Source organism: Microcebus murinus, chromosome 1, assembly GCF_040939455.1.
Source record: "Microcebus murinus isolate Inina chromosome 1, M.murinus_Inina_mat1.0, whole genome shotgun sequence".
Classification (NCBI taxonomy): Eukaryota; Metazoa; Chordata; class Mammalia; order Primates; family Cheirogaleidae; genus Microcebus; species Microcebus murinus.
The window spans coordinates 158724976-158738846 of record NC_134104.1 but is presented as its reverse complement, the minus strand read 5'-3'; the positions used below and the strand labels follow the sequence as shown (position 1 = coordinate 158738846).

Below are 13871 nucleotides of genomic sequence, written 5' to 3'. Positions count from 1 at the left end.
GGGCTCACCTGGAAGACCGTGAGAAGTGCTTGCGGGAAATTGTCGAAGGTACTCCGCTTGGTTTGCGTTTCATCAAAATTAAACTTGCCACCAAACAGCTGCATCCCAAGCAAGGAAAAGATGATGATGAAGAGAAAAAGCAGAAGCAACAGTGAAGCAATGGACTTCATAGAGTTTAACAAGGATGCCACCAAGTTGCTCAGGGAAGTCCAGTGCCTGTAAGTCAAAATGAGGGTGTCAGCTCAGAACACCTGTGTGGGACGGAGGAGAGTGTCACCTGACCAGGGATGTGACTGGTGGCCGCCTCATGCTCATGAGACACCCGCACTGAGACACATGCTTCCTCACCTGGTCACTTTGAAGATCCTTAAGAGGCGCACACACCGAAACACAGAGATGCCCAGGGGAGACATGATCTCCAGTTCCACCAAGATCGTTTCAGTAATTCCGCCGCACACCACAAAGCAATCAAACCGGTTGAAAAGAGAGACGAAATATGCCTGGAGGCCCAAGCTGTACATTTTTACCAGCATCTCGCAGGTGAACAGAGCCAAGAGGACTTTGTTAGCAATATCTGGAAAGACAAAGGGCACTGTCCTGGGACCGCGTGGGAGACACTCAGACTCCCCTTTCCACCTTGCACCCTCCCGTCAGCCCCTTGCTGCTGCAGCCATGGCAGGGTGTGGCCTTAACCTTGATGTCTGCCTGCCAGGCTCTAGTCCTGCTTCTGCCTACAGCCCAGGTGTGTGACTCTAGAGAAGTTACTTGATTTCTCTGGGCCTCAGTTTCACTGGCTACGTGATGGGGAAGGACAGCTCATCACATGATCTCTGAAGTTTTCCAGCCCTAAAAGCCTGCAATTCCACACTGAGACCATCATACTGTATTTTTTTTCCGATCACACCCCAAAAGATCTGTCTGATCTTGTTCATGACACCATGCTGTATCAGAAGCAGCCACCTATCAATGTCATTTCTAACAGCAGAAAGTACCTCCGTGCAGGCTGGAGAGGTAGAAGGAAAGAGAATGGACTTGATTTAAGGAAGAACTTTTCAACAGTTCACAACTGTCCAATCCAGAATGGGCTGTCTCTGGGGATGTGCTCGCTTTCCCCACTGCTGGGGCAGCCAAAGCCGGGGAATTGAAACCGCTATCAGGAAGATAGAGCTTCCCCATGGAAGGCAGGAAGGGGATTATGAGGTCCCCTCCACCTCCAAGATTCCTGACCCTCTAGGTCATCTCAGGGTTAGGACAATCAGCTGCTTGGCATCAGCCAGCTCCAAGATGCTTCCCCACGGCACAGGCTGTACCCTCGCTCCAGTGCTTGCCTGTGTCTGGATGGTTCTATCATCTTCCACGTTAGTCCTCACTAGCAACACTCTAATACTTAATAAGTACCGGCGAGATAAGACTCAACAGCGGTCGGACAGCCACAGGAATCTCCAGCTCAGAACAAAGTAAGAACAGCCTCTGCTTGTACCTTGAATCTGTGTCAACCAATCTGGCTGGTTGTAGTGCTCGGAGGAAATGGTTAAGGTGTTGAGAAACACCAGGACAATAACCAGCCAGTAAAATGTGACAGACTTCACGGCAGCCCTGCATCTTCTGCGATTGAACCGGTTCCAGCGACGCCAGCGTCGACTGAAAGACAAGCAAACGTTACTCCCTAGGTGACAGCCGCGGCACCTGAGTGTCCAGTGAACACAGCTGAGAAGCAATCGGGCTTTCACTCTACAGGTCCAGACTGGGTGGGAGCGAGTGCAGGTGAGAAAGATGAGAACAAATGGCATGGAAATTAACAGACCTCATGATAAAATTATGTTGGTCTGAAAACACAACTTTTAAAAGTTTAATCTTGACTTGATCATGCTATTGGTTTCCTTCTTTATGGCTTTAGATAACTCCAGAATCTGTCACACGTAGCCCTTATGCGGGCTAGAAAATCTAGATATTCATAGGTTCACGTGCAGATGCAAAATCACACTTGCATACGGAAGCGGTTCATACACTCGCCATATGGGAGGCAGATCTGTTCGTGCTGTCAGTGCAGAAAGCCACTTAGCTTATTATATACATGTCTCACAGCCTCTCAGTCACCATACAGAATTTATCAGGCAGCAAAGTGCTCCAAAACCACACTTTTCTTTTTAAGGAAACTTTCAATCATTTCTTAAGTCTCTGAGGCTCTCCGGAGCCTGGCAGAGTTGTCAAGGCTGAGTAGGACACGAGTCTTCATACTGAGTCATCGGGTGCCCTTTCTAACTAGCGAGGCTCAAAATATACCTTTAGGAGAAAAGCCAATATTGAATCGTGTTTTCATAAAAATAAAATGAGCTGAGCCAAACAGACAAGTAGCATGTCCTCCACCCACCTTTCATTCCTGTTTGTAATTAGGGAAAATATCCTCTCCCTTAGCCTGTTCCCCTGTGGAAAACCTTCCTGGCCACAAGAGGGTGGTTTGGTCAAGTGCACCATGAGATGCTCCTCAGTGACCCAGATCCTGGGAAGAGCCAGCCCTCTCCAGACTGTGCCACCTCACTGATGGCAACAGGGCACTGCCTCTAGGGGCCTGAGTCAAGAGTATCTCCAGGCTGTCCAAGCTGCAGCCCTGGCTGACTCAGCTGCGTTGCTATGCAAAAAACAAAAATCAGAAAAACCAAAAAACACAAAAACAAAAAACAAACACCAAAAAACCTATAACCCAGGAAGCAAGCAAAAGAGGAGTTGTGCCAACTCATCACCAAGATGTGGATCGAGCAAGGTGCATGTTGTTATTGCTCTTGCCTGCAGTTTCCAATGGGAAGAACAGCTAGAACTATGACAGCCAGTATAGAAAACTGTGCCAAGGGCACTAGGCTCTGTCCCACTCACAGTTAGGTTTCTGCTGGGAGGCATAATACAGCACACACAAGCAAAGCGGCCTGAAAAAGACCCAGCCCTGGGGGGTCTATCTCACACTGTGGTGACAAGGCACGAGTGTCTCCCACATCCAGGAAACCTCACTGTCCCAACCCCTGGAGCCCTCTGCACTCCCACCTGGCCCCCCTCGCTGGGCTCTGAGTGCCCAGGTGGCCCAGGCCTATTCTTTCATGAGACCAGCATTCCCAAGCACTGACTACATGCCAGGCGTTGGGCAGGGGAGGTTAAGATGACATGGTCCCATGGTACCTGTCCCTGAGAAGCACATAGGGTTGTGGAAATGATGACGGTAAATCCACACCCAGTGCTATTCCCAAGGTGCAGGGTACAGGAGCAAAGAGAAAGGAGCCACAAATGCTCTTTGGAAGAGTCAGGGAAGGCTTCTCCAAAAAGCCGAGTTTGGGGCTGGGTCTTGATCCATGAGTAAGAGTTCCCCAAGGGGGCAGAGGAAGGGCCCTCCACCCAGAGGAGACGGCATGGCCAAAGGCACTGAGGTGGGAAGAAATGGAGCATGTGGCACCTCAAAACTGAGAACAGTCCAGCACAGCTACGACCTAGGGACTGTGGGAGGGATGTCAAGGCTGGGGCCGAGGGTGATCCAGGGCTAGATCATGAAGGCATTTATAGGCCCTTTGGCAACAGGGAGCAACAGAAGGGCTCTTAACTTTTTTTAAATCAGGTTTATTGACATATAATTTATATTCAATGAAATTTGCTTTTTAGGTATATGCAATCAAAATATAGACTATATCTATCACTCAAAGCAGTTTCTTCACTGCCCTCTGCTGTCAATCCACCAAGCCCTACTGCTTTGTTTTATCCAGAACACTGTATAAACAGAATTGTATACTATGTAGCCTTTTGAGAGCAGCAAAATAACTTCTGAAGAGTATTTTCACTTAAGCAAAAATACTTTTTCACTTAGCAAAAATACTTGAGGGTCACCTGTGTGGCTACATGTCTCAGTAGTGCTGTCCTTATTGCTCAGCACTATCCCATCACACAGATGGGCCACTGTCTGTCTGCCCCTTCGCCATTCAACGAACATTTGGATTATTTCCAATTTGAGCTAACTACAAATACAATTCATATAAACACTCATGTGAAATTTTTTTTGTGTGTAGGCATGTATCTTCATTTCTCTTACATAAATACCTTAGAAGTGGGACGGATTGCGGGGCCATATGCTTAAATTTTATAAGAAACTACCAAACTGTTTTTTTTTTTAATGGCTGTGTCATTTGACATGTCTACCCACACTGTATGAAAATTCCCATTGATCAGCAGAACTTGTCAAAACTTGGTATTGTCAGATATTTAAATCTGATCCACTCTATTAAGTATGTAGTGGTATCTAATTCTGATTTTAATTTGCATTCTCCAAACCACTGATGTTCATTTCACGTGCTTATTTGTCATTTATATTTCTTCTTTGGTGATATGCCTGTCACCACAATCTTTTGCCCGTTTTTTATTAGGTTGTTGGCTTTTTTTTTAGACAGAGTCTCACTCTGTTGCCAAGGCTAGAGTGCCGTAGCATCAGCCTAGCTCACAGCAACTTCAAACTCCTGGGCTCAAACAATCCTCCTTCCTCAGTCTCCCAAGTAGCTGGGACTACAGGTGTGCACCACCACATCTGGCTCTTTGTTTCCAATTTTAGTTGCCTAGCTAAGTTTTTCCATTTTTAGTAGAGACGAGGTCTCACTCTTGCTCAGGCTGGTCTCAAACTCCTGAGCTCAAGGATTTGCCTGCCTTGGCCTTCCAAAGTCCTAGGACTAGAGGGGTGAGCCACTGTGCCTGGCCTTATTGGGTTGTTTTCTTATGATTGACACAATCCTTTATGTATTATTCTATGTACACTTGTATTAAACATGGTTTGCAAATATTTTTTCTGACTCAGTGGCTTATCTTTTTATTTTCCTTTGAAGAACAAAAATTTTAAATTTGATGAAGATCAATTTATCAGTTTTCCCTGTTATTGATAGTACACTGGGTGTTTATCTTAAGAAACCTCTGCCTAACCCAAGGTCACAAAGATTTTCTCCTATGTCTTCTTCTAAAATTTTTGTAGTTTTAGGTTTTATATTTAGTTCTATGTCTATCTCAAGTTAATGTTTATATATAGTGGTAAAATGTTTTCAATTGAAAACAACATTTACATGGTAAAGTATATAATCACAGGTACACGGCTCAATGAATTTTATCAGCTGAACATGTAGCCCACATCCAGTCCAAGAAACAGGACATCACTAGCACCTTAAGAGGCTTCTTGAACCCCCTTTCTATGGAATGCCGTTGAGCAGAAAAGTGACAAGTGGTAGCTCTCTTAGAGAAATGACTCAGAAAATGAAGGGTTGAGAGGCAAAAAAACTTGTTCATTATTGTGTCTTGTTGCTTTGTTTTGAGGGGATATCTTCAGTACCTACTACACTGCTCCCTGGGGCAGGCACATAATATTTAATGGACTGGCTGAAATTCAATATCAATATTATAACCCACAGTAAAACTCCAGTCCAGAGCAACTCTATATAAAATACAGAAGTTAAACATAAAAAAAAAAAAAAAACCCAACATACAGGCTAATGAAAAAAACAGAAAGAAGATACTGACCTGAGTTTGGATTTTGAGATGGCTTGACTGAAAGAAAGACAAAAAGCGTTAAGATTCCTGTTCGGAAGGCTTGAGCACACGCTCCCCGTCACTCCCGCTGAGCTCCCAGAAAAGCCATGCACACACGCCTGGGCCGAGCACCCCATCACGGCAGCGGGCCAGCTGGGGAGGCTAGAGCAGAAATCAAGGTGCGCCGGCGCCGGGCAGGCGGGCTGAGCCCCTTCCACAGCCAGGCAGGAGGAGCCTCTTTAGCTAGACTCCCTGTTGTGGCCCTGATGACAGGCAGTGAGGCCGGGGGTCCTCCCGCCACCCCAAGCTGAAGGCAGCAAGGCCCGTCCTGCCGGCCACACAGTCACTCATCTCCACTTGCCGCTACCGGCGCAAAAGGAGCACTGCACCAGGAGCCCCAGCGTGGCTGTTCACCGACTGGTGGTGTGGGAAAGCAGCATGCCTTTTGAGCCTTAGTGTTCTCATCTGTGAAACGGGGAGACAAACCATCCCCTGCCCACTTCATGATGTCGCAGGAGGGCAGAGCAAGGGAATGGAGGCTCAGTCATCCCATAAACTGCTGACATTCTGCCCATAACACGTTATTTTTTTGAAACTCTGCCAAGAACAAGAATGAGTTCTCTTAAAAACTACACCTGTACTTTACAGAGATGAGACCTAAAGGATGCCAGCAAGAAGCACAGGAGACCCAACCACACGGCCCCTAAGCGGGCAGTGCTCGCGCATTCCGCACGGCTGGTGCCCCGCTGCAGCGGAATCGTCCGGGGGAGCCAGCACGAGAGGGCGGGCGGTGCGCGTCCCCCGGGAGCAGTGCCGGCAGCAGAGGCGCAGGGCCTGGCCACCCAGCCCTGGGTCTGAGCTGGGGCAGGCCGCGAGGGAAGGAGAACACACAGCACGTTCTGGTCAGCAACTCCGCCACGCAAGCGCCTCTGGCCAAGCGCGGACGCCAAACCCCAACTGAAGGAGGTCGGGCCTTTACCCCCACCGCCGACACCCAGAGGGCCCAGCCTTGGCCGCGCCTCTTCTTCTCCACCAGCACCTAATGGACACAGTGGGGTGGCCGTTACCTGGCAGGCTCCTCAGCCCCCACTGCCGCAGGACTACCTCACAGCGGCACTTGACAGACGTGAGGTGTGGGGCCGGGGGGTAGGAGGAAGGACGCTGAGGGTGGGGGAGCCGCCCGCCCCGCCCCCCTAAGGCGATGGCCCCAGGCAGCTCGGCAGGCTGGGGCTCACCGCCTGCTTCCGGAGCCTCGAGCCTCGGGAGGGGAAGGGGCAGGCCACGCCGCCGCACTCACCAGAGACTTCCGCAGCAGCCCTGGGTCTCGCCTTCGCCACTCACGTTCTCCGTGTTCACGGACTCGGTCTCGCTGGTGGGCATGCTCGCTGCGGGCACAGGGGGGCTTTAGACAGCACGCTGGAGGAGCCGCATGCCTAGCGCCGCCACATGCGGGCCGGACGCGGGCCTCTGCCGCCAGGCAGACCCCCAGGGACCAGGAGGGGGCAGCGAGGGCCCTCAGGGCTTGGCTGCCAGGGCAGGGCTGAGGGGCCAGGCGTCTCCACTGCGGGGCCTCCCTGACGCGAGAGCCCACAGAGTCCTCCACCAGGCGGAAATCCTGTCCCCAGACACTTCCCCAGAAAGGCAGCCGAGGGGCCATACTGAATCCTGTCCCTGGGCCTGGCACCAACTTGGTCACCTCATCTCCAGGATCACACCGAGAAGCCACCAAAACGTCACAGTTAGAGGCGCAGCTTTACCTGCCCCAACAGGTATACAGAGAACACCTGTGAACAGACTTCACCGTTCATAAATAAATTATTCTAAACATACTGTAGGAGAAGAGCCATTATGGATGGGGCAATGCATACAGGTACCATGTGCAAAATCTCTTTAAAAAGTTAAGATCTCCACGCATCTTTTGCTCATTTATCTGACGTCTAAGTTCTGCTGAGCTTGTGAAGTCAATATGCAGAAAGTTCTCACTAAATAAGCTGGCACTCGAGCACCGAGAAAGCACAGCCATGAGGGTGGAAGGGGAAGGATTTTACCAACCAGTGAGCAGAGGGCAAAGGTGACCATGGTCCCAGTGCCACAGGAGTCCCTGGGCACGCCTCGTGTCTCCACGGCAGGCTCCTAAGCAGAAGTGGAGGAAACGTGGGGACGCACCCGCTAGCGTAGGGAGGTCCAGGGACCACCCCTCGCCGCCAAGCGGCACGTGGGGGACGTTTTCAAGTACTCGATTCCACCTGTACCGTCATGAACTGCCGGAGGCCAGGCAGGGAAGGAGGTGCGGGGCCAAAGGGGAGCACGGAACTGCACCCGCCCGGAGCAGGGCAGAGAGGCCGCCAGCAGACTGCTACCGAGTATGCAGAGAGCTGCCTCAGGGGCCCGTGTAGGAAGCTCCAGAGCAAAGGATGACTGATTCTGCTCTGTGGGTAAGGGAGGTGGTCACTGAAGACGGAAACACCCGTATTTCCTCTTCCTGGTGCAGGTTTGAATGGGATGGACTGCTTTCAGTGGCCCTCATGGTGTCCACAGAAAAGCTTCCCCCTCTGGGCTCTGCCCACATGTCCCCTTAGCAAGGATGCCTTAAGTTTCATCTGCAAAACCTGTACATATGGTGCCTCAAGCGCTGTGGTGAAGGTTCTGAGGCCCAGCCGGGCTCGGGGGGGGAAAAGGGCTGATCAATCCACTCTGTCCGCGGGCCTGCTGCTTCTGACCCTGCTCAGACGAGAGGCCTAATGCAGTTAATGACAAGGACACAGGTGGAACCTGGCTCAAAGAGCCCAGATGTCTGACAGAGGAGTTTCCTAAGGGGCCTGAGACAAGCTGCGCTTCACGAGTGCCCCCAGTACCGAGCCTGCCTGAGCGGGAACCTCAAGAGCCACATCCAGGACATTCAGGCAGAGGTTTCAAAAGCGAAGGCCAGATGTGGGGAATCAGACTCACATCACACTGCTGGGACTCTTATAGAGTAACTTTTTTCTTCCTTCCTTAGTTAAGTCAAAAGAAAGCAATTATAAAACCTTGATCACTTTTTCACTACTCCATGCAAACAAAAACAAATCAACTCTCCCTGCCCCAATCCAATCATGGAAAACTTTTAACAAAAACTCCATTAATAAACACACACACACACACACACACACACACACAGAGGTTCCTCACTCTGACTTGAGCAGAAAGACTAGAAAATTGTAAAATTCAACACAGTTCATTGTTGTGGGTTCCTTTCCTATCATCCCCCTTCCCAGAGACAGGGCAAAGAAAATCCCAGTGGGAGACCCTTTTCCATGACTCATCTCTGTGCAGTGCTTTCCTTGGTGGTCATTACAGCCACTCAGGGGGTCAGAGGTCGAGGGCAGCACACTGGGCAATGCACAGGACCTGGCTGTTCTGACTGTCCCCGGGCATAGTGCCACCTGTCTCCAAACTGCACTCTCCTGTCCCTGACATGGTGGCGCTACTCCAATCTTGAAGATTATTTCTGTCTCTAACAGTTTACTATCTCATGGTTCTAATATTAATCATATGGAAACATTAGTCATTATTTCCAAAAGAGCAAACTTCTGAACACACTAAATCTTTGTGGCTTTTTACTCTCGGGGACTGTATCTCATGCTGATAAGAGTACACTTGCTGCATTTCATTCCCAAAGCTTCATTTTTCAAACAGTCTGAAACAGTTAAACTGCATATTGCTGATGGTAAGGGGGTGCATCGTTTGCATCTCTAGCTCCATGCCAACTACCAGTGTATGACACATACTAGCTGTTCCCTAGACTAACTAGGGAGCAAGGTAAGAAACAAAACCAAACTTCCAAGCAGCCACTAGGAGATGACAGCTGTGCTGTACCTCGTCAGGGCTGCACGGAGGGCGAGGAGGGTCCCCCTGCTCTCTGGGCGGACCCTGCCCTTCAGGTGGGGTGGAACGGTGGCTGGGAGAAGTGCACAGAGTGGCCACATCCGAGTTTAACTCCACATCTGTGACCTTACTTCTTTACACCTCCACTTCCTCATCTGTAGAACAAGGAGTACCCACCTCTTGAGGCTACTGGCAGGACTACCAATGAGATGAGGCAGGCAGAGTGCTGGGTCCCCAGGCCTGGGCGGTCAGGGAGCCCACAAACGTCAGCTCTGACCATCATGCCAGGAGAGCACCCCTGGAGCTCCCTGGAAGCAAGGCTACCAATCCTGTCACCACACAGACCTGTCTAGGGGGACGGCTGTCCAGACCTGTGAATTAGCTTTCTCTACTTGCCCAAGTAGCCAAAGTCACTCTTACTTTGCATCTTTTCTGCCATGAACTGAGTTCCTGTCTAACTCAGCCTGTAGTAGAGACAGCAACAGAGCCACAGGCACATAATAAATCAATCTTTTCCAGGATGCTGCCACCAGGGCTGAGGAGCAGTGGAGGCGGAGGGAGGAGGAAGAGGAGAGTGACTATGCCAGAAATTGGTGACCTCCTTTGGTCCTGGAAACAGATGCTGATCCAGTCCCTAAATCCGAGTGGAGGGACCCAGCCCTGACCGTGGTCCTGGCAGCCTCACTCTCTCCCTCGGCCCCTCACTCCCTACCACAAGCCAGAGCACTTCCCTTTTCAAAAGGATGGAAAAAATCACGCCCGGTGGGCATAACCAAAAACTTCATCTGTACATTAAAACCATTTACCCTTCATTTGCATTAGGCATTTTTTTTAATGTTAATAAATCAATATGAGTTTTGCTTCACTTAGCCCCAGCAGTATCTCATTTACATTTTTAAAAAGCAAGACAGAAGAACGCTAGACTGCTAGAACTGAAAGGGGCTTCTGAGGGCACACAGATGACTCAGATGTCATGGAGGTCCCTATGCTTGCCCCACCTACCTAAATACACCGGGATACAGTTTGGTGTTGGTATATGCTTAAAACTCCACAAACCAAAAGTTCCAAAAAGCCAAGCAGGTCTATTATCTATCAGTGTTGGTTTGCTATTCGGATGCCCTTTATTAATCTCTAGAAATCTAGAACATAACCAGGTCACTTCCAGCAGATCAGCCCGGTAACTGACAAAAATCAAGCTGCACTGGTGACTACTGGGGTTTTATAACAATCCGAACAGAAAGCTATAAAGACCCATGGCAAGTAAGTCTACAGGCAAATTACTGCACCACGCGCACCTTTCCTACCTACCTGGTGCCCCCAGCACCATGACTACCTGTCCAGGGCACCTGCTCTGTCCTGTGCAGCAGGGATTCAGTGTTAATTGCTGACTAGGGCTCAGGCCTCATTGGGGTGTAAGAAGATCCCTCAAAAACACCCCTCGCATGTCACCTACGGGCACTGGCCCCGCCTGCAGAGAGAAGCCAGGTGTCCAACTGCATGTGGAAAAGCTATAAGGCCTTTCCCCTGACACATTCCAGGGAACTTTAGAGCTTTGTTGGGTAAGTCTTTTTAATATAAATTCAAAAGCTATTTTCAGTGAATCTAGGTGAAACCAGGCATCAGGATAAGCCTGTCACCTGTGATGGGATGCTGACTGGCACTGCCATCTGCCTGCTGAAAATCTGGGGGATGCTCAGGGCTCTGCTCTGCAGTCCGTTCCAGGCACTGGGGCCTCTGGAGCGAGCACCAGTGAAGCCTTAGGCCTAGAGCGCAGCGCACTGCCAAGGGCCGCGGGTGCTCCTTTGGGTGCGGGAGGCTGCCAGACAGTGGCCCAGCACATCCTGGATGACCATGGGAGTTTCCAAGGCCTTTGTGGTGTGGGCTGCCTGGGCCAGGCCCCATCTTCAGCACTCTGTAGATGTGAAGCACATTGTTTCTCTCTAAGCTCTTGTATGGAGTCTGGATGCCATCGTGGGCCGTATTATGCACAAATACACTGTTTTGCCAATGTGTACAAATTTCTCCATCTACTCTCATTCTGAAGGACAACATACCTCTAAACCAAATCTGCCTGGCCTGTGAGTTCAAAGGCAAGTCAGCACGCACACATGCAGTGCATGAGTCTACGCTGAGTCCAAGTCGGCAGCCTCAAAATCATATTCGCCATTAACAAGCACATCTAAATCTCAGAGCAGCTGCCTTCAGTAACGGGGGCTACTGAGGTCAAAGGCTCTAGAAGAGATGTCAGGAAAACTTGGTTTTCATTATCAGGTGATAAGAGGACAGGTGCCTTTTCCTCTCTGTGCTTAGTAACCTGATCTGTAAAATGAGCTGCAGGACAACATAATCACCAAGATCCATTTACCTCTGACCTGCTACGATGGCAGGAAAGCCGAAACACTCACAAGCTGTCTGGTTTTACTACCAGCAACTACCAATGCAGGTTTCCCTTGCATTGCCCCAGTTCTGGAAGGACAGAAGGGGACAAGCAGCACTGTGAAGCCCCTGCCACCCCCGGAAGGTGGGCAGGAGTCCAGCAGCCTGCCCAGGAGAATGGAGTCCGGGCAGACGCAGCAGGGCACGGGACGGAGCAGCCTGCGAGCCTCCACCAGCCTCAGGAGGCTCCCGTCACGGCAGCCCAAAGGAAAGAATCGCCACATGCCAAACCGAGCCCAGGGCTCCCCAGCCTCCTTCTAGAGCCTTCATTCGCAAATATCCTGGGCCTCTGAGCCTTACACCTCTGCTCTCCACAGGATAAGCTTTCTTGCACACTCAGGGAGTCATTTTCACATTTCCTTCCCGGTCCCGGCACCTAAAGCATCTCACTCTTTCCTTCCAAAACAAGGGGCAGGGATCAGGCTGGAAAACTGAACAGGGGCAGAAAGTGGCTGCTTTCCTAGAGGGCAGGGACCAGACACCAAGATCTTGTGTTTTCATCTTATTTTCAAGACAAGCATGAGCAGTACCATGATGTAACAAGCCTGCCAAATCTAAAATGATCCCAGACGTCCCCTGAAGGCACGTGCACATGCTAGCAGCGACACATTAAGCCCACGCAGGGCAACAACATCTCAGTGCTGCAGAGAAGCAGACTCTTCTTGAAGATGTGGGTCAAGGCCAGACGAAGGTCTCCGTGTCTCAAGCCAGGGCCATGGCAACTGTTTCTGTGCCCAGTGGCACAGGCAGCACAGCGCCCGCACAGGGCTCCTGCCCCACCCGCGCCAGCAGTTTCAGGGTCCCTCCGTAAAGCCTCTAGGTATTTCAGTCAATAAAAGACCATCCCCACTAAAATAACATTTCCTGAAAATAGCAGGCTCCCTGCAGATCTCAGAAAACTAATGGAGAAGCCACAAAAATTCTTAAAAAATCACAAGGCCTATACCCCCATTCGGGAAGGTGGGCTCGAGGAGGGATGTTTTCTCTTCTGGGGACTGGAGCCACTTGTCTCATTCTGGTAACCCACCCAGAACAATATACCCAAGTCAGTCTTTAAAGACATGTTTTCTTATGTCTATGACAGTATTTCCTGCTTAGATGAAGCCCATTCTTCTTCTAGAGACCTCTAGGAACTGCATCCATCCCAGCCTCCTATTCATAAACCCTCTGTAAACTTTAAAGCTAAGTAAGTCAGCCCTCTCTCTGCCCCTCGCTTACTGTTCAACCTCTGGCACATTCCCGCTCCTTCCTCCCCTTCTCCTGGGCCACAACGTGCTGCGTGATGAGGGGCTTATATACAACCATCTCTCCATTCCTTTCCACATTAGGCCTTCTGACGAGACTAGGACTCTGAGATAACCCTCCGTCAGACCAGCTGTGGGCCGTTCCAGTCTACCTCCCATAACCTCTGCGCTCAGCACTCCCGGGACGGCAGACTCGCTTCAAAGAGAACAGTGTAACGTGTCTCCTCTGCTCCCCTAGCAGTTGACTTGTGTCTCTGCAGTCTGAATCTTCTCAAACAGACTCTTCCTCCAGAGTTACGTGACCAGGCTGATTCGGTGGCAGAACTAGGCTGCGTGTGCCCAGGCAAAGGCTTGTGCTGCTGTCGAAACACAGCAGTGACTTGAGCAGAGCAGGGCGTAGGCTGCTCACATGACTGCCTGTCTGGGCATGGGCCTGACTGCTGCCACAGGGTTTCTGTCGAGGGGCGTGTTTGGCATTACTTTAGATCACAGCCAGAAACTTCACTGCTTCCCACGAGCCCATTCTCACTTGCAAAGGCAAGTGCCCCAAAATCTTTGCATCCCCAAAGTCTAACTTTTAACTTCATTCTTGAAGCTGCCACTACTGGCTTTAGCATAGTGCTGAGCAAACCAGCCAGAGACTGGAAGACCCAGAAGCCATTTGAAACATGTAGCCTGGAAAAAAAATCAATCAAATAACATTATTGGAATTTCTAAGCAGTTTAAATTTAAAGACATCATTTGGGGAAAAGTGATTAAAAAGTCTGTCTTCCAGTCTAAGAATATTCA

The 13871-nt window shown here is 50.2% G+C and overlaps 1 protein-coding gene across 10 annotated transcripts in view; it reads right to left on the bottom strand.

Moving 5' to 3' along the window:
• CACNA1D (calcium voltage-gated channel subunit alpha1 D) overlaps positions 1 to 13871 on the bottom strand; it is a 304390-nt gene that overhangs the window by 82664 nt on the left and 207855 nt on the right. For 6 of the 10 annotated variants that reach the window (XM_012771602.2, XM_012771604.3, XM_012771606.3 and 3 more), the window contains 6 exons: positions 6836 to 6923; positions 6518 to 6577; positions 5530 to 5556; positions 1481 to 1641; positions 349 to 574; positions 9 to 216 (listed from right to left, as the gene is read on the bottom strand). In XM_012771602.2, coding sequence (XP_012627056.1) covers positions 9 to 216; positions 349 to 574; positions 1481 to 1641; positions 5530 to 5556; positions 6518 to 6577; positions 6836 to 6923 — 770 coding nt within the window. The remainder of the gene's footprint in view (positions 1 to 8; positions 217 to 348; positions 575 to 1480; positions 1642 to 5529; positions 5557 to 6517; positions 6578 to 6835; positions 6924 to 13871) is intronic. The other 4 variants (XM_012771607.3, XM_012771611.2, XM_012771608.3 and 1 more) reach the window with 1 other exon arrangement.